Source organism: Larus michahellis, chromosome 7, assembly GCF_964199755.1.
Source record: "Larus michahellis chromosome 7, bLarMic1.1, whole genome shotgun sequence".
Lineage (NCBI taxonomy): Eukaryota > Metazoa > Chordata > Aves > Charadriiformes > Laridae > Larus > Larus michahellis.
In genome coordinates, this window is record NC_133902.1 from 9,300,031 (window position 1) to 9,325,264 (window position 25,234).

The following is a 25,234-nucleotide window of genomic DNA, read 5'->3' on the forward strand; positions in this document are numbered from 1 at the left end:
TGTCCCTTTCAACCTAGGCAATTCTATGATTCTATGGAGTCTCCTTCTCTGGAGATATTCCAAACCCACCTGGGTGCGTTCCTGTCCAGCCTGCTCTAGGTGAACCTCCTTTGGCAGCGGGGTTGGACTAGATATCTCCGAAGTCTCTTCCAACCCCTCTGATTCTGAGATTCCGTGACCCCACCCTGGCTACACCCTCCTTTCAGGTAGTTGTAGAGAGTGATGAGGTCTCCCCTCAGCTTCCTTTTCTCCAGGCTGAACAACCCCAGGTGTCCCAGGTCTTGGGCACCTCCAGGGATGGCGTATCCACAAGTTCTCTGGGAAACCTCTTCCAGCGTCTCACTCATTTGTTACCCTCAGCGTAACAAATCTCTTCCAAATATCTAAAGGTCCCTTCCAACCCAGACGATTCTATGATTCCTGTAGCCCCTTTAGGTACTGGAAGGGGCTACAAGGTCCCTGGAGCTGTGAAGGGGCTCCGGGTGCCGAGGCAGGAGTCAGTCCCGGGGACCAAGATGCAGATGTCCACGGTTTGTGACTGGAGGTGCTGGGGCAGGACAGCACAACCCTCTGCAGATTTCAATCTCTTTATTAAGAAAAAGGCATATTACAATGACTCCTAAAGTACAGCTCCATACTCTGGGTATTAACGCGTTTTGAAAAGCACTTGGTTAAAAAGCGAAGTCGACGTTAACATCGTCCTGGCGAATAATGGTGTCATGTTGTCAAAGAACATTCAAATAAAGCAGAGCAGTGTCAAACCTTTGGCATCTGTCCCACCGCAATGGCTCTCCCCAGCACGAGGCACAGGCTTTTATTGTTCTCAGCTGAGCTTCACAAGCTCAGCCAAGGAGAATATTTTTGCTCCCACGAAACCGCAGCTGCTCTGGGGCCGGAGGAGCCGTACCCAGGGGTGGTTCCCTTCCCTTCCCTCTGCCAGAGCCTTCCTGGGGTCCCGAGCGTGGCTCCAGCTGGGCAGAGGCAATGTCCCCACCTGGGGAACCTTGTTGTAGCCTTGGTAAGGACTGGGATGGCAGCGACCTTCTGTGTGACCTTGGAACACCCAAGCGAATACGGACAGTGCTTGTCCCTGCAGGGCCAGGGCTCAGCACCTTACCCAGTCCCTGGGCGGAGAAAGGGTCTGGTTTTTCAGACATACAAAGATTTGAGGGATTCCCATGGCCTAATAGTCTCCTTCCTGCTATAATCCCAGTGACAGGAAAGGGGATCTTTTTCGGAAGCCACAAGATCAGTGAGATCTATCGGGAAGAGGCAGGAGGCATCACCACACCCCGAGGAGGACCAGGGGGCGCTTGGGCTAGCGTTGGGCGCACATCTCACACTGGCAGCTTCGCGACCCCGGTCCTGCCCGGAGGCGTGGGGGGAGGGGGGGTTAAATGAAGGGATCCGATGTGGTGGCGGTACCAAGTGTCACGCTCCCTCTCCCCCTGCCCGCGGCCCCTGGCTGCATGGCTGCAGCAGGGAGCAGGGATGGCAGCATCGCTCAGGGCCGGTGCCGGCAGCGCTAGCCGAGCAGACAGGCAAAAACCCGGCCTTGGCGAGCAAAGGGCAGCTTGTAACCAGCGAGGACATGTGTCACTTTTATCCTCATGCTTTGACGGGCCGCGTTGTCTGGCGGGATCCTCCGCGGCTGCGGTGCTCATTGATCCCAGGTTTCTCCTGCTCACCCAGCCCCGGCACACCAGCATCGCTGATCTTATCCACAGCATGAGGCAAACGACGGACGGGAGGGAGTTTTCTCTCCCTTCCTTCGCCTTCCCTGTAGGACTTGGCAGCCAGGCACCGACAGTGCAAGAGGGTGACAAGAACAGACGTGCACCGAGGCGGCTGTGGCGTCACTACAGCGAGACCGGCTCGTCGGGGCTGGTGTTCCTGGAGAAGGGCAGGATGCCATGGCTTCACCAGGGGAGCGGGAGCCAGCACACAATGTTGCACACGAGGCACCCGAAACGTTCACCTAGCTCCTGAAAAATCAAAGTCCATCAACGTGCTGCTGATTTACTTTCCTCAGGGGGAGAGCCAGGCGGGCGGCGCTGCAGTGCTGCCACTCCTCTGCCTCCTGGGAGCTTGTTTTGGGGAACACGTGTGCAGGGATGCTCTGTGCGGAGCAGGGTGATCCCCGACCACTGCTGGCTCCGGGTCTCCAGCCGCCTCAGGTGGGGCATTTCTTGCTGCGGTGCTGGCAGCTTTCCTGGGCATCCAGGAGAGACCACCCCAGCCCCTCCACGGCCCCTGCATAACACCCACTGGCTCTGCCCTGCCCTCACTTCACTGCAGTGGTTTATAGAAAGCCGTGGGCTCTGCCTCGGACCAACCTTCCCCCGGGCAGCAGGACCGTGCCCTACTGCAGACAGGTCCCTGCGCGGTGCTGTGCCGCAGCGGGAGGGTCACGCAGCCCCCCGCGGGGGTTTTGGGGAGAGGCTGCGCGGTTCAGGCCCTCGCAATGGCACCCGCACAGCGGGGACGGGAAGGATGCAGCTGGGAGCGCTTAGATGAGCCCCAGCAAACACATTCAGAAAATATGGCTTTTTAATTCACAGGGTGAAGAGGGAGAACTCCCCGGTCAGTCTGCCCTGGGCTGAAGACGTCCAGGGGAGCCTGCCCCGAGTCACCAGCACCAGCTCTGCCTCTCGGTGCCACCGTCCCCGGCACGGCTGCAGCTGCAGCTGGGGGAGCGGGCGCATCTCCTCCCCACTGCTGCTCACAGGCCTGTACAATTTTGAGTCGTCGCTTTCTGAGAGAGCATTAGGAAAAATAATAGTATGGAAAAGAGAGATTAGCAAACCCAACACATCAAATCCACGAGCCTCTGCAGAGCTGCAGAAGGAACGGGGGGGTGCTGGGGAGAGGTGCCCGGCTGTTAGTCTGCACGCAGAAAGCTCACAGCACAGTTGTGATTTATAGACATAAGACATTGTTTAACAACCGAGCGTTATTGCTATGCATCCACTTCCAGTCTAATCATTAAGCTTTATGAGTCAACATTAAACATCGCTTGTTCCACACAAAGCATGTAGGTGTCAGCGGTTACGCTCCTCGGTCCGTGCGCGCCAGGTACACGGCACAGGTCCAAGCCCCGCGCGCCCTTTGGACTCCCATGGAGTCCGGCAGCACCGACTAAATGCACCTGCAGATCCCTGTTACACCTCGCAGGCTAAGGGCTAATTTGCAGCCCGAGCCTGGGGGGGTCTGTAGGAGCCCCCTGCCCAGGGAGCAGAGGGCAGGCACTGCCCCGGCTGCTCCCGCTCCCTGAGGCTCGCTGGGGCTAACAGTGGCCCACTCATTGGAAAATAGGATCGCTGTCTTTTTGTTCCCCCCTTTTTTTTCCCCCCCCCAGATCATTTTGATCTATTTGATCAGTTTATATAAATACAAAGATTAAAATAATTTATCTCAACATCATTTCTATTACAATCATACAGTGTTTTCCCTTTAAAACAAGTGCGTGTATATGTGTGTGTGTGTGTGTATATATATATCAGTGTATATATAGTATCTCTAGAGCTCCCCCCCCCCAAGAAAAGCAGCAGGGACGGACGCAGGTACAGCGTGCAGGAGCTGATCCTTCCTGCTCCGAGGCAAGGGTGCCCAGGGAAATGCGCAGGGCTCGCCCCAACACCTCATTTCCAAGCACACTGCAGTGGGACGAAGCAGGGGAATCGGGGTCCTCCCTCTCCGCCTCCTTGGGAACCGGCCCCACCTCGCTGCAGGCAGCCCTGCCTGCACGCCCGAGGGCCGCGGGGCTCGGGGCCTGCCCGGCTGCCCACAGACCCCAGGGAGTACCGGGAGGAGGGTGAAGCCATCGGGGGAACTGGAAATGAGATCGACTCCTTGAGCAAGCTGCTAATTAGCGGTGAAGAGGAAAGGGTCCTGCAGCTCAGACAGGGTTGCTTCATTTACATACTAGGCACTAAAAATGATGATTGCTAGGAAGGTATTTACACAGAAGAAGGATCATACCTCTCCCTCCCCTCTTCAATGCTCAGGTCTGTCACGAACACCATGATCTTATCAAGGATTTTATAATAAAAATGCAACATATTCTGTCTATCAGGATTGTCTAGGAAGGCAAGGGGAAAGCAGCTGTGCACACCACAGCTGCAGGGGCAGCCAAACAGCGCAGGGACATGTATTACCCTCTCTCGCGTTAAAAGAGAACAGAGACGAATGCTCAGCAGAACCTCTCTGAACCTGAGGCCAAACAGCGCCTCACTTGCGCGACACCACCAGGACGGGGTGGCCGCGATGCTGCACCCCGGGTGCTGCCTGTGCAACGCAGCAGGAACTGCTCCTCGTCGCCCCCCGCTCTGCCTCCGCGGGGGTGGGCGACAGCAGGGCCCCCAGAGCCCCCAGCACCCACAGGCTGCCTTAAATTGCCTTGCAAAGGGAAAGACGTAGGAAGCCCTCCGCCGCCTGACCTAGAGCTGGGCTCAGGGCTTTTCTCCCTTGTGCAACTGTACCCAGGTGCTCACCTCCAGCTGGGCATCACCAATGCCCCCCATGCTGCCCCCGCACCCCCTCAAGAAGGCAACAGGGTACGTGAGCACCCTGTCAGGGCTCTTTGTGGCCTTCTGCAGGGGGGATGACAGTCAGGGAGGGCAGACAGGAGCCAGCAGGAGCTCTACCGGGCTCTGTGCTCCCAAGGCAGCGGCTCTGGATGTGTCAGGGGCTGCCAAAATTTCCCCTTGGGGCTTTGCCTTCGCCGCCAGGAGCTGCACGCTTCTGCAGGGCTGCAGCCAGGGTGTCCGCTCCCTGGGCCCTTGCTCCCTGCTCCTGCCCAGGCACACTGGTGCTGGGCTTCTCCCCAGACTCAGGGGTGCGTTAGAGACCGTGGCAGGAGCTGGAGAGGGGGTCCCAGCCCCTTGAGGCTACCCTGGGGGGAGCAGGAGGGGTCTTGCCCTCCAAAGCCTGGCTATTCACATCACAGCCAAAGACAAGCTACAAAAGCTGCTAACTTCCGTCCTGCTAGTGCAGCTGGTGCGCTTCGGGGTTTGTTTTTACCAAAGAGCTGGCCTAGGGACTGTTGCCGAGAATCTCGTAAAAGCATTTTAATATAGTATATAAATATTGAACTACAAAAATAGACACCTCTGACTGCATGGGCACGCTGTGGCTGAGCCCGGGCAGGCTAAGCCCGACTGGTCTATGAGGGCGATGTTTTTGAAGAGGTTTCAAACTGAATTGGAAGGAAGGAAACAGGGTCTGATCACAGCCCGCGGCTTCCCCCAGCCCGTGCCAGCCGCGGAGGCAATGGGGGTCCCACGGGAGGCTGCTGCCCACGGGCCAGGCAGGATGCCAGCTGCGGGCAGGGGCCAGGGCTCCTGGCTGGCACCGCTGCCCCAGCACAGCTGCGTGGCCAGGCCGGCCAGGGCTGGTAGCCAGACCACAGGGGCAAAAACCCTGCCCATCCCGCAGGTCCTGCAGAGACCTTCACCCTGCCCAGCTGCCGGAGTTGCCCTCGCCTCTCCCTGTTTCTGCAGTTTCAGAACACCCAGGGAATGGATGTATAAAGCTGATGGTTTGGTTTGGAGACTGGGCAAGGCTGCCCCGGCGGGGCGAAGGCTGCTGTGCTGGGATGGACTGGGAAGTGGTGGAGGAGGACTGGAGAGCCTGGCGGTGCTGGGAGGGACTGGGAGGCAGTGGAGAAGGACTGCACGGCCCCGCAGTGATTTGACCCTGGGGGATGTGGCAAGGAACACAGGTGAAGTGGCTTTTCCAGCCTCTGCTCCTCATGGAAGCTGAACCTGGGGCTGGTGTGGCCCCAGCAGGTTTCCGTGTACCATGGTGCACGGTCAGGAGCACATTCCTCATGTGGCTGCTCGGTTCTGTGGGAAACCCAGACTTGGCTGTGGATGGGGCTGAGAGCCGAGATGCCGGTGCCCACACCAGACCTGCCTGGCACGGGGGGTGCAGGTCACAGCCCTGCTCCAGCGGCACGTGGAGCAAGGCTGCAGGGGCGAGGAAACACACGAGGTGTCCGGCACTGGTGGTCACAGCTCACGGCCAGCTGCTCATCCAAGTCCTGCATCTAAATGTAACAGGGAGAAATCCATGTTAGAGGCAGCCGAATCGCTGGACAGGGGAGAGGGGGCTTGGCTGGCACGGCTGCGCTGTCTCCATGGAGGGGGAACCCTCCTGCACCTGTGGGACTGACTGTCATTCAGCTGCCTCCATCCCGGGGGACCTTCCTCGTGATGTCTGGGGCTCGCTCCAGCCCAGCCCTGCTGCCGGCGATGCCCAGGGCTGGAGGCACAGCAGAGATCATCCCGCAGTGCCCAGCCGTGTACCGCACAGCCCGGCACTCACTGCTGCACGCCCACCTCCCGGCACCCCCGGCCGGGAAAACACACCCGGCGTCCGCTCGAAGGGCAGCAACAGCAGAAAGATCTCATGGCAGAAATGCAGATTTTCTCTCTTCCTTTTTCTTTTCTTTTTTTTTCTTTTCTCTTTTCTTTTCTTTCTTCTTTTCTCGTCTTTTTTTCTTTTTTCTTCCTTTCTTCCTTTTTCTTTCCTTCTTTCATTCTTTCTCCTTTTCCTTTTTCTTTCCTTTCTTTTTGTTCTCCCTTTCTTTTCTTTCTTCCTTTTTCTTTCCTTTCTTTCTTTCTTCCTTCCTTCCTTTTCCTTTTTATTTTTCTCTCTCCCTCTCTCTTCCCCTTTCCCATTCCTCGGGAGCTCCAGCTCAGCCGTTCCCCTCCGCCGCCCGCTGCGGGCTTGCCGCCGGCCGCCCCGGCTCGGGCCCCTGGGGCGGGGGCTCCTGCGGGCTGCCCGCGGGCAGGGCAGCCGCCTCCCGCCGCCCCTTCCCCGCCGGGGAACGAGGGCAGGCACCCCCGGTGCCGCCGGGCTCAGGCCTCCCCGCCCGCTCGGGCCGCACCGTCCCCTCGCCGCCTACTCCCGGCCGCGGGGGGCCCCGCGGGGGCCGGGCCCCGGCCTCTTGCCGGGCTCGCCCTTGCCCGCCTCGGCCCTGCCCGCCGGCTCCGGGCCGGGCTGCCGGGGCGGCCTCTGGGCCCGGGGGGCGGCGGCGGCGGCCGTGCCGGGGGGCGGCGGGCGCTGCGGCGGCCGCGCCGCGTAGAGGAAGAGGGCCGGGTCGGGCATGGCGTCCTGCTCCTCGGGCGGCGGCTCCCGCGGGCGGCGCGGCGGCGGCGGGCGGTGCCCGCGGCGGCGGGGCCGGCCCTCGGGCGGGGGCGGCTCTGGGGGCGGCTGCGCGGCCGGGCGGGGGCCCGGCAGGCGCTGGGCCGTGGCGTGCAGCTGCAGGGAGAGGTAGGCGGCCGCCTCCGTCTGCTTCTGCAGCTCGGTGTCGAGGATGGTGACCCGGTGGCTCCGCCGCTTCAGCTCCTCCAGGAACCGGCGCTCCTTGTTGCGGAGGCTGGACCGCAGCGCGGCCACCAGCGTCTCCTTGTGCCGCAGCTCCTTGCGCAGCTCCAGGTTGTCCTTCTCCTTCTCCTGCAGCTGGGCCTCCATCGCCCGGCACTTCTCCTCCAGCTCGCGGTCCAGCACATCTGCGGGGGCAAGGCACAGAAGGGGGTCAGAGGAGGCGGTGGGGGCTCAGCCTCAGCCCGTGGCTCCCAAAGCGTCCCCGCGCTCCTGACGGGGCTGTGGGGGCTCGTGGATGTGGTTGCCGGCATGTCACAGCAGGGCCACCGAGGCTGCTCGGGCGCCTCTGGGAGCTGGGGCTGCAGAACGGCCCGAGAGCTGCCGGAGCGTGGGGCGGGCAGGCAGGGGAGCCCCCGGCAGCCCCCAGCTGCGGGGCTGCGGGCACAGCGCGATGTCCAACACCCCAACACAGGGGGAAAGCAAAGGCGGTTTCAGCGGAGGACGCTGTTGCCATGGAACGTGCTGCCTCTCCCTCGCTGCAGCCCCATGCTGCAGTTTTAAAATTTCCCTAGGTAACTGGTTTTTCACCCTAAAAGTGACTTTGAGTGTGTGGAAGCAGAGGGCACAGGGGAGCGTATGGGCTGGGGGAGAAAAGAAAACATCTGCAGTGAAACCATCAGCCCAATTTAGGAGAGGTCGTCAACCTCAAGCCCCAGGACTCTGCAGCCTGATTAGCAAGGATGGAGATGCTGATGCAGGATTACGGAGGAGCCGGGTGGTGCTTGGCGGGGAAGGAATCCCCACCCCGGGTAGGAGGAGTGGGCTCAGGGGGAGCATTCTGGGGGGCAGGATGGCCAGGCTGCCCTCCCCAGCTGCTGCGTGCTCACCACGCCGTCACTCTGGTCACCAACACCTGACCTGCTCATCCTTCTGCTCCTGGCAGCAGCCGACGGGGCGCGGACAGGACTTGTTAAAACAGAGGTGCTGCATCGAGTGGCAGGTTCCCCACGGCTCCCACCACCCCCCCTGCCCTTCCCACACCCCAGTGGGTGACGGACGCCCTGCCTGCCCCGGCCCTTCTGAGTCACACCACAAGCACCCAAAAGAGCCTGACTTTCACGTGGGGCCCTGCACGTGGCTGCTGCACGCCCTGCACCGTGTGGGCTCCCTTCTACCTGCCTGCAGGAGAACGCCTGCCTGACATCCCCACCACCACCCATCCATCCATCCCACTCGCCATCCAGCCTTCCTCCATCCCACCCACCATGGTGGTGTCAAGAGACTGCATTCAGCAAACACCTGTACAGCAATTCGGGTAACCAAACTGCATTTCCCCAATTGCTTCTGCCTAACGACCTTGAAAGGCTGGAGGAGGTGAGGGGTGGAGGAGAAGTGCGGCAGCCACAGAGGCTCGTGTCGTGGTGACTCTCTCCGCTTCTCTGGGCAGCCTTAGCTCCGCTGTGGACATGCACTGAAGGTGTGTCTGTACGTGGGCAGCCAGGTCCTGCCCCATGGCCATGTGCAGGTCCACGGGGACCCACTTCTGCACACCAGACAAGGTGTCCCCGTGCCGTAGAGGGGCAGGGCTGGCCTGAGCACCCCCACCCCGAGAAGCTCCTGCAGGCTGGCCTGGCTGGGAGCCCTGTGTGCTGGGCTCCCTGGGGGGCTGCAGTCCTCTGCGGCTGGTGGGGCAGTGCTTGGGACAGCGAAACTGCCTTGGAGGAGATGCATCGGAAGGATGCTCTGAAATGGGAAGGAGGAGACAGGAGCATCGCTGGCAGCCAGATTTCACCTCCTCTCTGCACCTCCTCTGGGTGGGAGGGAGTGGGGGACAGTGTCTCAAACTGCTCTTGTCCTCTGCCAAAAAGCGTTACCATCTCCAAAAGATGCTGCTCGTGTGGGGTTCTCATGGGACCCCGGGGACCTGACCCAGGCACAGGTTTCCCGTTGCAGCTGCTGTGAGCTCATGACCGGGTGCATTCCCCACGCTCAGCCCTGGGAGGTGTTTGGGGACACCCGGGGAGGCGGCACATCCCGCCCGCAGGTGCGAGGTGGCAGCTGGAGCACCCGCACGGGGGATTCGCACCCCTGCGGTGAAGGGGCTGCGCTCAGTGGGTACCCGGAGCGCTGGGCTGTGCGGCCGCACCGTGAACCCGGCGCAGGCTCACAGGGGGCCCGGCCGCCCCAGTGCACCCGCCCTGCCTGCATGGGCTCCTGCCCCTGGCAGCCCCTGGCAGCGAGCTCCTGCGCCAGCCCTTGGTGGGGCACGGGGAGGGGAGCGAAAGCTGCCCGCTGAGGCTGGCACCCGCCTGCGCTCAGCCCGGCCTGCCCAGGCCTGCTCCCATTGTCTGCAATAATCTCTGCTTTTTACGATACGATTTGCAACCGCTTTATGGCCTCAGCTCCTAAGTGTCTGCTGCAGAGGAAAAAATGCTTTATAATGAGATCTTAAGGGAGGCAGTTGCACACGGTAATTATTATGAGTGGCATTTGAAGAGCAATCATTTGATGGCATCTTAAATTAGGTGGTTGCCCCATAAACGTGGCAAACATGATCCTGCTCTTCTTAGCTGTTAAAAGGCTGAAGGATGAGCAGAGACCTGTGGGTGGGATTCACTGCAAATTATGGTCTGTGACGCACTGATGGCACCCAGAGGGCTGGACACGAGGCCTTCCCACCAGCAGCAAGCCCACCCACGCAGGGCAGGGACCCCGGGCTTGGCAAGGGGGGTGTGAGCTGGAAATGGGGGTCTGCTGGGGGCTGCGATGGGGTGAGATGGTCTGGGTGGGCAATGCCCACTGCGCATCCTCCTCCTGGGCACGGCCCCGTGGCTGGGAGCCCCACATCCCCCTGGAGCCGGCCACGGTGCTGCCAAGGGACAGGAACCCTCACGTCTCCGGTGAGGGTGGCCCCGTGCGCCCCCAGCACCGCCAGCCCTGGCTCTGAGGATGAAGCGCAGGCTGGGGCTTGGTGCCAAGCACCGTGCCCAGGCAGTGCCAGGGATGAGTTTCAGCTTCATCCCTGGGACGGAGGAAGAAGAGGATCCGGGCTGCTCACAGAGCATCCTCTGTCGGCCACGGGCATGCAGGCACCTCTGCCTGCCCCTGCCTGCCCCGGGTGCTGTTGGAGTCGGGGATACGTCACCCAGAGCTGTGCGGTGGCATCTGCTGGCCCGCAGGAGCAGCGTGTCAAGGGCAGTCTCAGCCCGTGCCCCTCAGGACAGAGGTAAGGCCAGGCAGGACGGACCCCAAAGGGGACACCGACACACACCCCCTCCCCGCCGGGCGGTGGATGGAGCAGGGCCATGGCCCCAGCCAGGTGGTCAGTGGGAGCCTGGGGGCACCGCAGCCTGTGGGCCTCGTTGGCCACAGTTCACTGCCCAGAGAGTTGCCCAATGCATCCCGCTCGGGCGCCAGGCTGGCCGGACTCTGCTCCGCGGGTCAGGGCTGCGGGGGTGTGTGCGAGACACGGGGAATGGCTGCATCCGCTTCCAGAGGACGGGTAGGGCAGAGGATGCTCAGGAAGGGGGGATGCTGGCAGTGGGATGCTCTGCCCGGGCTGTCCCTGCTCCACTGGCGTGTCCATATGCAGCTGGGCACAGCCCAGCCTGCAGCCAGCCCCCTGCTCTCCCTGCTCCCCTGGGTGGCCGGAGGGGACAACGCGATGTGCTGTGCCTTTTGGGCAGCTCTCTGCTGCTGGGATGGTGCCTGGAGCTCGCAGACATCTTCTGTGCACCAAGACTTTTCTCCCCCTTATTTTGGAATGTGAAAGATTGTTTTGTGGGCAAAACTGAGTGTTTGACGAACCAAAGGTGCTGGGGGATTTTCTGAATCAGCGTCTGGATTGCAGCGGGTGGGGGGAGTTTGGGGGGGTTGGGTAATGTCCGTGCTGGCTTTTCCCTGGGGCTGGGGGTTTGCAGGCTTTGCGTGCCACCCTGGGGGGCTGTCTCAGGGCTTTAGCGAGGCCAGCCCAGGGACGCTGCCTTTCACAGCAAAACTCCCCCGGGGGGCTGCCCAGGCATTTCGTGGGGCTGCCGACAGACTCTGAACGTGCACGGTGACCTCCCGGCCACAGCCCTGCCTTCAGCCCAGCCGTGCCCTGCCGATAAGGTCCATGTCCCCTCCCTGGGCCACCCCAATGGGCCCCTCCGGCCGCAGGCTCTTTGGGCAGCCACCCGCCCCCCCCTGCACACTCCCCCTTATCTTATCTCGTGCAAAAACCTGTGCTCTTACCTTGCTGGCGGGCTTCCAGCTCTTTTATTTCCAGGTCATGTGTGAGCTCTGGAAGAGAAATCAAACAGGAGTGAGAAGGCGCATCCCACCCATCCTGTGAGCTCCCTGTGTCTCCCCCTGCTCCCCGCCGGGGCACTGGCAATCACCGTGGCTGCGGCGCTGCCTCTGCCCAGCCCACGGAGTGAGCGTGGCCATCTCAGATGAGCCAAAAATAGACAATTTCAGCAATTTGTATGTTATTAGGCAGCCTTGGGATCTGGCACCTGCCATGGCACTTGCCCCTGCGACGTGGCCAAGGCAGTGTCTGCAGGTCCTGCCACAGCAGAGTGGGAGGCTCCATTTCTCTGGCAATACCTTTTCTTTTTCTAAGAGAGTTGCTAACCATTTTCGGTGCTTTAAATCAGGACAAAGAGCAGAGCAACGGACTGAAAATAGACCAAAGTGTAAGCTGCCCCCCCAAGTATTTCATAATTTACTGCTTCTAGGCTGATCTCTGCCTCTGCAAGTGGGATGGCATGGTCCCTGCACGGAGCCCGCAGAAGGATGCTGCCCTGCTCCAGGGACAACGTGAACCTTCAAACCCTCCTCATCCTGGCACCGAGCGCAGCGTGGGGGCTGCGGGTCTCCTCTCGCCGGGCGGAGCGGGGCAAGGCAGCAGCAGCGCTGGAGAGGAGCTGCCGTTTGCAGGACGTGGCCCCCAGCCTCCGCAGGGCTCCGCAGGCTGCTGGATACAGACGTGCCACCGCGGGATGTGGGCTGCAGACCTCGGGCACCGCAAAGTGTCCCTGCGACTGAAGTGTCCCCAGCCCAGGACAGGGCGGCAGTGCTGCGGGTTGGGGCACAGACAGCTGCGGGCAGAGCTGCCCCGTGCCCACGCTGTGGCCGGGAGCAGCAGCAGTGGCGAGGGCAGCGTCCTGCGGGCATGAGCCCACCCTGGGCAGCCCCTGCCCGCCTGCTCTGCCCTGACACACTGCCTGTTCTCTGCCTGCTCGCTGCCTGCACTCTGCCTGCTCTCTGCCTGCTCGCTCTCTGCCTGCACTTTGCCTACTCGCTGCCAGCTCTCTGCCTGCACTCTGCCTGCTCTCTGCCTGCTCTCTGACAGCACTCTGCCAGCTCTCTGCCTGCTCGCTGCCTGCACTCTGCCAGCACTCTGCCAGCTCTCTGCCTGCTCGCTGCCTGTCTCTGCCTGCTCGATGCCTGCACTCTGCCTGTCTCTGCCTGCTTGCTGCCTGCACTCTGCCTAGCCCCGGGCTACTAAATCAGCTCACAAAGGGCAGCGAGGGAAGGAGCTCAGGGACATTCCGCAGTTCACTTCAACCTGCACTCCTCTACAGTGTCTTTTGAACGTATCACCACGGCCCATCAAACCGCCAGCAGATCCAAGGGAAGGAGGAGGAGAAAGGCAGCAGCAGCATTTGGTTGTTTTGGGGCTTTTCCCCCCCCTGAAAATGAGTTCAAATGGTTAAGCTTTGCCCTACATTTTTCTTTTAATCTGCTTTCATGTTGACTCTAATCCTCACCGCTGCCATGCTTCTGAAACGGAACGCTTGGCTCAGGCTGCTCTGCCTGTCTTGGAAAACAAATCTGTAGTGAGAAGGCAGAAGTAACTGAGAATGTAATGCAGTTTCTGGAAAGCTTTCAGCACTCCTGACTGCCCTGTTGGAAATCAATGGCGACTGTGTTATTTTTCTGAAGCTAAAATAATAGGTTTGGAGTCTCAGATATATTTCAAATGAAAACTAAAGTAGTTGCTCATGTCCAAAGAAGACATGGCCCTGCTGAGTGAGTGCAGGGCACGGGGATGACGCACAACCAGGGTCCTTCTGCGCTGGAGCCACGGGGGCTGGTGGGACTCTTTCCCGGTGCTGTCCCCATCACCCCCGAGGGGCAGATCCAGAGGACAGCATGCCGCAGGGCTCTCAGGTGCTCCCGGCCTCCACGGGATGCAGCTGCTCTGCACTTCTGTATCCCGCCTCCCACACTGCTGGCTCCCAGCAGCATTCCTGCTCAGCCCCGGTGCCTCCGGGTGTCCCCTGCAAAGGGACATGCACTTCAGCTTCCCTGGTGCAGGATGCGGCCGAGAAGGGCTTTGTATTCCCTGCCATGGGTTAGGACACAGGGGTCTGTCCTGCAGGAGCCCCCCAACCGCAGCTGCCCGAGGGCCTATGATGCTCTCGGAGTCGGCTGTGTGCCCCTTGGCGGGGCCAGATGCTCGCAGGCAAGCTAGAAATGGGTTCATTTAAGATACGGCTGATGTAAACATGTTGGGCTTCCCTTTGCTGCCTGGGAGGACCGTCCCGGTGCCCCGCCGTGTGAGAGCGCGGAGGGACCGTCCGACAGCCCAGCCAGCTTTGCCGTCCACGGCACCCTCTGCAGGGATTCCTCCCCAGACCCCACTCTGCTCCCGGCACCAGTCGTCCCGCCGTCATTCTGCTAACACCGCTGAGCAGGCTAATTATTGCCACAAGGCTCGAGCTCATCTTCCAGTAAAAGGAGAAACAGAAGAGTCAGAGAAATCTATTGCTATTTCTGCTGTGTTTATACCTTGCAAGTAAAACGGGAGTGGGAGGGAAGCCAACTCTCCTCTGTAATGCGAGGCTTGTTCCAATAACTGAATCACAGCACGGGGCTCTGGGCTGCACTATCCTCCTGCAAAGCCTCCGACCGGGACCGCAGGGCTGCGGGGCTTCGCTGGGGCCGGCTCTGCCCTGGCCCTGCAGCGAGGACTGTGGTATTTGCCCAAAGCAGCCACCCCCTCCTCCTGCCCGGGTGTCAGGGGCTCCGGGGGCTCCGTCCCGCTTTCAGCCCTTGCTGCTCGATGGTGGGGGCTCTGAGGACGCCGAGTGCAGCCGGCAGGGACTGCCCTGGGTCCAGAGGCAACAAACCTGGGGATTTATTTACTTGAATAAGGTCCCTTATGGACACGCTGCTCTGCTGCTGGATCCAGCCCGGATCCAAAGGTGCTGACTTGCTGCATGACCACCCCCGGGACTCCCCTGGCTTGGCTCCCACTCGGAGCTGGCGCTCCCTCCGCCGCTGAGGGCTCTGGCGCCTGGGAACTGCCACTGCCGCCACTGCGGGCGGACGGAGCTTCTCGGGGCTGAGTAGGTGGCAGCTGAGAAACGGAGCGCTGCAGGAGGGTGGGTGTTTCCAACGGCAATGCCTCGGGGAGACCGACGGGATGGTGTGGAAGTTCGGGTCTAACAGAGCAGCTCCAGGGCAGGCGGTGCCGCTCCGCAGGGCCACAACGGGGGAAGCACCGACATACCGACCCCTCTTCCCTCTTGCAAACAGCCCCACCAGGTAACGGCATTCAAACCATCAGCAAAGGCATCTTAAAGCTAACCAGGGGCTTTGCCCCCATCGCTCCTACTAGAAAGGCGTTGCAGAATCCCACCCCTCACAGCAGACACTGCTGTCATTCAGCCGCACTGGGGAGGAGATCACTAATAACCAGCTGCGTAATGGGCTGATTTCTGCCCCTGGGGACTCAGAACCCCCCAGCCTGTCCAAGAGCATGAGAACTCTGCTGTCTTACCTATCTGGAGAGGCTGTAGATGAAGCCATTAAAAGAAAACAATTAGAACAGCAAAAGCTCGGTAAGGGTGGGGGGAAACAGACAATTCTATCAATGCAGACATGTCTTTGTTTCCCAGGAATCAGGGAGGACGAGAGGCTGGAAGACAAGGAGCAATTAGCTACAGCTGAATTATTGATGAGAGTGATGGCACAAGTTGGAATGTGTCGGTGGCGGGCAGCAGGCCGGGGAGCCGTCGCTCTCTGGCCAGGCTGAAGGGGAGGGTGACATTGATGGCGTTCAACCCTCCTCTTTCCCTTAGCCCACTGGCATCTGGGAGAAATGATGAACTCCTTTCACATTTTAATGACCAAAATACCTCTGCGGGCACAGAACAAAGGAGGAGAAGGCAGGATCGTCTTGCTGGCTAATGCTGTTTTTTTCCCTCTCCTTACCCTGCAGCCAAACCGCTGCAAGGTGCAGGAGCACGCAGCCGGGGAGGGTGCTGAGCTCCTGGGGATAACCCTCACCCAGGAGCACGCCCTGAGCACGGCAGGAGAACAAAGGGAGAGGGTTTTAACGATGGACTGTCAACACAGACTCCTGCCTTATCACCCACCCGGCCAGCTGATGCCCAGAATAAAAATTGCTCTGGTTCTTCAGTGTGGCGGCTGGAGGAAGCTGCTGGCACCCATTCCCAGAGGTGTCCCATTTTAGAGGGACTGATCCACACCAGATTTGGTGGCCACATAGCGTGGTCTGGGGGGGGGCTGGTGGCACCCGCGCCAGGGGTGCGAGCGGGAAGCTGAAGGGGATCCCCTGGTCCCACACCAAGCAGGATGCCCTGCACCTTGGCGCTCGCCTCCTCCGCGTCCTGCCAAACGCCAGCGCGAGCTCCCGCGAGCCCCATGGTGCCAGCAGGAGCTCTCCTGCCCAAGGTGCCCCGTGGGCACGCAGCTCCCACATGCCGTGGCCACCCCAACGCTCACCTGAGCAGTGCTTCTGCAAGCGGAGGATCTCCAGGTGCAGGTCATGGAGCAGCTCCATCTGCTCCTTCTTCAGGAAAGAGATGTGCCGCTGCACACTCTGGATCTGGTGCTCCAGGGACACGGTCTCCATCGCAACCAAGTTCACAGTCCAGGCCTGCGGGGAGTGGAGACGGCTCGTGATCAGACACACAGCAGCATACCAGGCTGGTGAGCCCTGTCCCCGGAGGCCATGCTGGGCAGAGCCCACTGGGTGCGGGGTGGGTGACAGCTCTGCTCTACCCTTGCCAGGGGGATGTGGCTGTGGGTGAAGCAGCCCTGCTCAGATCCCCAGGGAACAGCCCCCAGCCACCCCACTGCCCCAGCGCCTCTCGGGCCGGCTCCCGTCCTGCCCGTGCTCGGGCTGGGAGGCTCAGAGCCTGCACGAGCAGAAAATGCTGCCGCATGGACCCTGGCATCCGAACGGCTGGTTTCTATTTTGAATTTGGCCCTAGGAAATGTGTTATCACTGCGCAGGACTACATCTGGGACAGGATTGCTCCCCGCAGTCCCCAGGTGGGACTTGCACCAGGCATGATTTTGGCTCTCGTTTGACAAGCCACGTATTACGAAGCAGTAACTGCAGCGAGAGATCTAACACATGAAAAATACAATATGCTCCATCTAACCCGGTCAGTGTTATGCGGCGAGGAGGGTCATGTTGTCTTCCAGAAGAAGAAACGTCTTCCCCGGTTATTTGCCCGGCAGACAAGAGCTGCTGTCAGTCCTGCGCCGGGCGGCTCCGCCGGTGGTGGGGGTCCGGCACCACGCGTTAATGACTTCGGCAAAGCAGCGGGGCGAGCTGCCTACCTGTGCTGCTGCACCGGGGAGATAAAAATAAACCCCTGAAAGAACCCTTAATCCGGGGAAACACCATTTCATACAAATGTGGAATACATCCTTACTCCCCGCACCCAGCCCAGGAGGAGGGGGAGCTGCAGCATCCCGAGGTGACAGTGGGAAGATGTTTTGCCATCCAGCCCGAGGGACAGCATGCATTGTCCCATCCCCAGGAAGCTGCTTCCATTCCCTCCTTCGTCCACGTCTGACTTCAGTTTTCTTTCTATAGAAACTTCAGAATGCAGCGAGCGCTTTGGCTCGTGTTTACGGCATGCCCAACTCGCTAATGTAGTGCATTTTAAGATAATTCCCGCAACCTAAATCAAATCAAACTGCATTTAAGCTCGATTCCACAGTAAGCGATCTTGGCAGTGCCCCGAGTTCAAAGCTTTGCTCTTGCCAAAGCCTCTCCAGACTCGTGAAACCCCCACAGTCAGGTCTCCCGTTGCGTGAAAGGGGGGAGGGTGCAGCGAGGTTCCAGCACTGGTGGGTTCGGGCTGCTCCCTGCTGTGCCCCGCTGCTGTGGCATCACCCCACGGCCCCAGCCCGCCCTCACCGGCCATGGCTCCTGGCACTGGCATCACCCTTCTTGTCCCCAGCCCGGCGGCTCTGCCGACACAGCTTGTATAGCCATGGCCACCGTGGTACCCATGGGGGACATCCCCCCTACGTACAGGAGATCGCTGTGGGCCCTGCAGTTGGGGAGAAGGGGCCACGGCACAAGGTGACGCTGCCTCCACACCACCCTCCCCTCGGCCCCCTCCTCCCTGCCAGCTCTGTCACCCCCCTGCAAGGGGCTGGTGCTGCTCTGCCTCCCGGGGTGCTGGGGGGGGGGGCGGGGGGGGGGCTCTGCTTTGCTGCACCCCCTGCAAGCCCAGCAGCCAGCCGTCAGCCTGGCTTCCGCAGGGGATGTCTCAGTTGCGATGCCCTGAGCCAGACCAGTGTCGGGGCCGCTGGGGAGCTGCGGTGCTGCTGTTCCCCTCCTGCAGCCAGGCTGGGGCGGGGCGGGGGGGGGCAGCGTGGGCACCCCGACTAGGGACACTGGGGGTGCACAGGCCGAGTTAGAGGCAGCTACAACACCCAACTGCCAGGTGAATAAGTAGAAATCGTAGAAACTGTCTTCCCCTGCAGTTGCCCCCTGCTCGAGGGGTCAGACCCAGCTGTGCCAGGGGGCTGGGGGGTGGCCGTCCCCCACACAGGGCTGGCTCGGGGCGCGCTCTGCAGCCTGGGGTGCGTCTGCCTGCGGGGGCTCTGCATAAAGCCTAAAATAAGAATATTGGGTAATGGGAGCTGGCTTTGGCATATAGGGTGATTGTCACTGGGGTTTTTTCATCTCCCAGGGAGCCATTTCTGGAGGCAAAATAATGAAATTTGGAGTTTGAGGATGGCTCTGCTCTTCAGGGAATGAAACACTCCGAACACTCACCCTGTGGATGCTGTGATACATAAAAGCAACAGATACAAAGGTCCCACTTCTCATTTAAGGTGCTTATTGTGGGAGGTATGATTTATACCAGCTTAAAGCTTCCCTGTGGGAACAATGTCACGTGAGTGAAAACAGCCCTGGCTCAGCCTGCGGAGTCCTGCCCGGCTGAAGGTAAGGTGTGTATGGAAACCACAGGCATTTCCAGGAACCCCAGGGATCTGCGGTCCCCTAATGTGTGGCATTTTAAAATGGGTCGGGGGGAGGAGCATGGTATGGTATGGTGTGTGAAAGCCAGCTCTAAACTTTACTTCCTAATCGTTCCTATTCTTTGTGGCAAGGTGACGATTTTTAGGTCTCGTAAGTCACCTGGCCTTCCCTGATGGCACGGTAATTAATAGACAAGAGAGCTGGCATTCGTCCTCTGCACTGTGAGAGCTGGCAATGCTGGGGATTCGTTAAGTGGGGGGGGGGGGGGTAATTTACTTGTGCCAGTGCAACAGCTATGGAAGTTATCTGGCATCTGCCGCAGGCGAGGAACAGAAACCGTCCTCCGGCACGTCCCCTGCTGCCAGCCCTGCCTGCGGGGGGCGGAGGGCGCCATGTGCTGGGCTCTGGAGCAGCTTCTTGATGGGAGCTGTGGCACCTCATCTCGGGAAACGATGGAAAGTAGGTTGGACGAAGCCCAGGGGATACGTAGTGCTATTTTCAAGCACTTTGTTCTGTCTAGTTGAAATGTCTTTAGTAGACATGGCTGCAAATTTTCCATTGAACTTTCCCTCCTCCCTTTAAGTGGGAAATCACCCATTTTACCAATAAAAATGTCTTCCTTTAAAAATAAATAGTTGATAAATATCAAGAAAGTAAAAGTAAAAATATTGTGGAATTGAGATCTGTTGTCCCTGATTTGGAAGGTAAAAAGCCTGCATAATTTACCTGGGGAGGGGGGGAAAGTCTGTTTTCACAATTGCTATGGGAAATCCTCGGTGGGTTTGGATCAGCTTTGCCTACCCAACGTGACTTTCACCGTGTCCCTCGAGAAACAGCTCTCAGCTGGTGGCAGGAACGTCCGAGGTGTCATGTCTGGGGGACAGCACCTCGTTTTGCCCACAAATGGAACCCCCGTGGGCACTACGGACAGCGGGGCAGGAAGGGCAGGAGCTGCCTTTGCAGGGAAACGGGGCCATGGCCGGACACGGTGGCACTGCTGCCTGCGAGCAGAGATGGGGGGATCCCTCCTGAGCCCCTTGCAACGGCAGCCCGGGGGGCCGCGGGCTGTGGCTGCTGCTGCTCTACCACCCCATGGCCCCCGTGGGCGAAGGCAGGAACGTGCCGTTCCACTCCCCAGCCGTTAGACAGCCGTGTCACAGGTAATGATGCAAGAGCCAAGAGTTATTAACGAAGCTGCAATTTAGTCCTGAGGCTTCCAGAGCATCTGTAAGCCATTCCAGCATCTCTAACATTACCAGAAGTGTGGATGAACTCTCGCCTCGCCGAGGCTGTGTCCACCCAGTACCCCAAAGGCTTCCAGAACCGAACTCTCAACAACTGATATCTTCCCTCCGTTGCTCTGATGTCAAGTGGAGATTGCAGAAGCATTTTGAGCCTTTAGAACCTATAGTTTGATGTGTGGCTTTGGTCATTTCACACAGCACGATCACTTGGCAGGTGCTGGGAGTTAGCAGGGATTAGCTGCTGCTGCCGGCTGACTTAACACTTTACTAGACCATTGCATCTCCCAGCGAACAATGCCAGAGCTCCCCATCTTGAGGGCTTCAAAGCACCCAGCAAGGGCTGATGACCATGTTTCTATGTGGTGAAGCAAGGTGCGAACCTTCAGTCTGTGTCAGAGGCATGAGAGCCAAAGCACAGCGACTCCCAGGGATGCTAAGAAGCACCAGGTCCCTGAGCCCCAGCTCCCGAAAGGATGGTTGTCTTGCAGCAAGTAGGGATGGGGTTGGAAGGGACCCTGCTCTGATCCCTGCCTTGCTGCTGTAGCTGTTATTTTTCTTTTCCAGACTAGTTCTAACTTGCCAAAGCAACTGGTGGTGGAAGCCTTTGCAGCGACCACGTACTCTGTGGCTTTGAGGAGTTAAGTATGAGGTTACAACTCTAGAAAACAACGTCATTCACAATAAAAGCCAAGGGTAAGTGATAATCCTCTTTAGCTTGAAGGATGCTCTGTGCCCTTGTGCTTCTGACAGTTGTATATATACACACATGCAGAGCTGGAAAGGAGGCAGCCGTCAGCTGAATGGTGATTTTGCCCCTATTCAAAGGTGACACCTACAGTCTGAGCTGGCCCCTTCTCCCTGCAGGGCTGTGGCCAAACACTGTCTCCAGTTTTGGAGACTGGGCATCCAAGGCACTTTGCTCCATCACTGAGAGCTTTCCAGGACCAAGTTTCCCTTGCCGACCATCTAAGACTTTGAGCACAGGACTCCCAGGACAGACACTTGGACTGGATCTTTAGCTTTAAAAATGCACGTTTAGTATCTTAACCCTCAATGGCAAATTTACTCAGAGAGACTGTGAAAGCTTAGCTGGTAAAGTGCTGGGTAAGTCAGAGGAGGCTTCTGGGCTGCTGAGCACAAGCAGTCCATGGGAATCTGCGTGAGTGCAACCCATGAACACGAACATGGGGAGATGTTCACCAGGAATAGGTGAGCACACTCCAAAATGGGTCTTGGAGAGCTGCTCCCTGCAGAGAAAGCTTCCCCGCTACGCTTGGCCACCCCCTGCCCGGTCCCTCGGCAGAGCCTCTCCAAGCCCGGGATGTGGGCGCCCGGCCACAGCACTGATTTGGGGGGCAGCAGTGCTGGGCTCGGTCTCCTGGGTGATCATGGGCACACTCTCACCTCCTGAGCCTTCCTGTGGGCCTGCCCCTGCCTCTAAAACATTTTTTTTTTCCTCACTCCTCATCTTTTCACCATGTCTTTGGGACAGGCACGTTGGGAGTCCCGATCTCAGCTGGGTGTTTCAAAGTGCTATCAGAAGACCACAGTGAGATTCACAATTTCACCCCAATTTATCAGAATTCTTATTTCACAAACCAAAATGACTGAAGAAGACTCTTGAAGCACCTACAATGACCAATTTAGTTGCAAGCCTACTAAGATCTGATTTCCTTTGCACAGACAGATTGTTTGAGAATTTGCTTACAGGGTAAAACTACACTGAAGTCTGTTATTTAATGCCAATCAGAATCCTCAAACTTTGACCCAAGAAAAAAAACCTCAGTTCCTGATGATGCATTTGAAAGGCAGATACGGTATTGCATGTCCACATACCCCAGCACAAACACTGACACACGGAGATCCAGCCCTTATCCGCGTAATCATTTTTCCCCACAAATGGCAAATTAACTAGGAGTCAGAGGGCACAAACAAGGTTTGCAGGAACAGGTCAATAATTTATCCTGCTGTGGTTGCCAGCAACCCCCTCTCCATCGCATTAAAACATGTGCAGGAATAAACACTGATACATATTAGAAATCTATACTGCTTAGTATTTATGACCTCATAGAATATGAACACAAACTTTGCAACAATGTCACGAAGCAAGTATGTCTTTAAATGTAAGGCAAATAAGGCAGCAGGAAGCTAAGAAACTTGCAGAAGGTCACAGAGGTAGTGGCAATACCAGGAATAGAAACTAGAGGTGAAATCCTGGCCTTGGGAAAGTCAGTGGGAAACCTTCCCTGGTCTCAGCAGAGGCAGAATTACACTCAGAGTCCTGTTTGCTATTCATTATCTATCAGTATCTATTTAAAGATAAAATCAGTACAAACGTTGATTACAGATTATTGCGTTTTCTCGGAATTCTCTAAACACAACTGCCTGACTAACAGCCAAAGCTGAAGCATGTCATTTGGCTGCAGATGCTGAAAGCAAGGCCGTGTTTGCTCCCGCTGGCTCCGGGGGAATTAACTATGGATTCAGCCCTCCGTCGGGAGCAGAATTTGGCCCATCACCAACGCTTTGAGTCAATCACCATCGTAAGTTGGTGATCCCCGCGGTGCCACCTTGCACTTGGGGAATTTTGGAGCGACGCTTGCTGGCCCCCGCCTGGGTCCTTCCGCAGACTTTGCGGGCGCGGAGGGGCAGCGCCGCTCTGCACCGGGACCGGCTCCCCGCGGCGGGAGGAGAACGAGCCCCGGCCGGGCCGGCACCGGCGGAACCGGCTCCCGGGAGAGGCGCACGACGGGCTGCGGGCAACTTCTGCCGGGGAGCGGCGGAGGCCCTGCCCCGGCGCGGTCCCCGCTCGCCCCGCAGCGCGGCGGCGGCTCCCCCCGGCTCCCCGCCCCGCTGCCCGCGCCCCGCCGGGGCCGCCATCCCCGCGCCCGGCCCCGCCGCGCCCGCCGCCCCGGTCCCTTACCTGGGGGGAGCGGCGGGGCCCCGCGGGGCGCCCGCTGGGCGTCATGGGGCGGCGGCGGCGGGGCCGGGGCCGGGGCCGGGGCCGGGGCCGCGCCGGGCTCCCGCGCTGCCCGCGCTGCCTGCGGCGGCCCCGCCTCGCCCGGCCCGGCCCGGCCCCGCCGCCGCCGCCGCCGCGCCGTAAACAGGCGGCAACGTGACCGGAACTGGGGAGCTCCGCGGGGCGGGGGGCGGGCGGCGGCGGGGACCCGGCCCCAGCGCCGGGGACGGCCCGCCGCGGCCCGGCCGGGGCTCCGCCGGCACCGGGGGGGACGCATCGGGGCCAGGCCTCGGCTCCCCCGGGACCCTCCCGCCGGGCCGGGGCTCGGCTGCCCCGGGACCCTCCCGCCCGTGCGGGGCTCGGCTCCCCGGGACGCCCCGGCCGGGCCCCGGCGCGGTGCCGCTGCCCGCCGCTGTCCGCGGTGCTGAAGCCGGCCGCGGAGCGCGGGGCCCGTGGAGACGAGGGCTAGGGGTCAGCTGGGAACCGGCAGCGTCCGCGTCCCCTGCGGGGTTTTTAGTGCCGAGGCGGTTCACGGGGGGAATGCGAGCCAAGTGTGGGGCGGAACCCCCTTCGGCGAGGAAATCGGTGGGAAGAGTGAGTCAAAAAAGAGCTTCCCAGAAGCTGTGGTCAGAGAGAGGATGAGAAATGGTTGTTTACTCATGTGGTTACTAATTCTTCATGCCCTTTTGTGTGTGATATGCAAGAGCAGCTGGGGCTCCACTTTCAAAGACGACTAAATTCATTGCGCCTCTTTTACAGCAGGGGAAGCTCAGATGTGGTGGCCTGTTCCATTTGCATGGCAGTGAAAACACAGAGAAATGGTAGCATCCTCCCCATCAGCTGACAGTCTGCTGACTCCCGTTCTGTTAAACCAAAATCTGCCACAGAGAGTGCAGTGCTCCTGGTCTGATGCTCAGCTGCATTGTGCTGCCATCCTCACATGAAAGCTGCTGCTGTTCTGCCTCTATCAGTCTTCAGTATATCCGTCCCCAGTGCACAAACAGCTTGAGAATGTGTTGTAAGGCGGCCCAGGGGGTATGGTTTGTGGTATCATTTTGTCATCCCATGTCCTTACCTCCCCTTGGATGCTTCAGACCTCTGACAGTGCCTGTGCTGGGCAAAGTGATCGCGGGTGTGCTGTGGAAAATGGTCCTGCCTTGTGCCCGCAGGAGGGCAGGCAGAGAAGAGCATACTCCAGGTGTAATACGGTGGGTTTGCAACATCCCTGCACTGTAACAGATGAAGAATGGATCCTTACCTGATGCAAAGTGGCACGGTACAGCCTGGCTTTGTGCTGGCTGACAGCAAAGGAAGGCCGGGCTTGGGGTTAGGGCTCTTCTGTGGAGAGTGAGTTTAATTCACACTAAAAGAAAAATCATTAAATCTGGAGAAAAGGTGACCAGTGAGGTCTGATGGTCTGCACGTTCATACACAAACTTCTGATTTGCAATGAATTATTCAGACATCTCTGCTTAAGGCTCCAGCCAGCACAGTTGAGAGCCTCAGTGCTTCCTAATGCTCATCCAGTCACGCGGACTCCTGTGTGGCCTCCTTTCAGCTTGTTTTCTCTGAAAAAAAGAGTCCTTCCTGCAGTGACAAGTTGTTAAGAGGTGAAGGTTTTTTGTGTGAAGAAGGAGAGAGTAGACTTTCTTATTCAGACAAGTGTTGTCTCACTAGGAACACCTCACCCATTTGTGACCATCAGGTCAACACTTGCCAAGGTGTCATTTGTCCCTCTCAGTGCAGTTTGCTATGTTTGGGGCTGGGGGGGAAGCTGTTTTTAATGTCTCAGTGTATCTTCCTCTAACTCATGCTAACTTGAGTAGCAGTGAATTACAGACGGGGAGGTGGGGGGAAGAGGGAGGGGTGATTTCTGAGTGCATCATGTTACACCAGGTTTGTACAATTTTCATTGATTTTCCACTGAATAAAAGACAAGCCTGCAAACAATCAAGGTCAGGCATTCGGGGACAGAGAGCCGCCTCTGTAAATGAGGTCATCGCTCCAGGATAGAGCTGTGCTGCGAGGGAAGGCAGCGGAGCACAGCACATCCTCTGCACCCGGCGTGGCATAGGATAAAGCTGGCTGCCTCTGCAGTGATTGCCTGGCAGCCTGGATTCAGCCACAATGCACCCATGCTATTAGTATTTCCCATCACCTCTCTCGCTTGCACTCATCGTTCCACACTGAACTGGTTTCACTGGCAGATCTTTGCTCTGAGAGAGCTGCTCTCAGCTCTTTTTGGCTGGGACATGACCTGGCAGTCCCTTAGCTAATGCCTCCAGCAGCTGCGATGTCCTGCACCGCAGTTACACTGCGACCCTTCCCCACTCCCACTTGCTCTGAGAGACAGGAACCGCTTCTCTGATGGGCATGAGGTGGTTTGTGAGCAACATAATCAGTCAAAAATATCAGGAATGCTATTTCAGCTTCAGGAGGAGGTTGTGGGGT

At 59.0% G+C, this 25,234-nt stretch overlaps 1 protein-coding gene across 3 annotated transcripts; it reads right to left on the minus strand.

Moving 5' to 3' along the window:
• Window positions 1-571: 571 nt before the first annotated feature.
• On the minus strand, window positions 572-22,881 carry CCDC92B (coiled-coil domain containing 92B). 3 transcript variants are annotated; one of them, XM_074595531.1, is made up of 5 exons: window positions 22,748-22,881; window positions 16,737-16,922; window positions 16,072-16,225; window positions 11,566-11,613; window positions 572-7,517 (listed from the first exon to the last, which is right to left on the minus strand). In XM_074595531.1, exons 3-5 carry the CDS (start codon window positions 16,199-16,201, stop codon window positions 6,907-6,909), a joined length of 789 nt encoding a protein of 262 aa, XP_074451632.1. In that variant the 5' UTR covers window positions 16,202-16,225; window positions 16,737-16,922; window positions 22,748-22,881; the 3' UTR covers window positions 572-6,906. The 3 variants fall into 3 exon arrangements, with proteins under 3 accessions (XP_074451632.1, XP_074451631.1, XP_074451630.1); XM_074595530.1 differs by having other exon boundaries at window positions 16,737-16,925; XM_074595529.1 differs by lacking the exon at window positions 16,737-16,922 and having other exon boundaries at window positions 22,748-22,865.
• Between the last annotated feature and the right edge of the window lie 2,353 nt (window positions 22,882-25,234).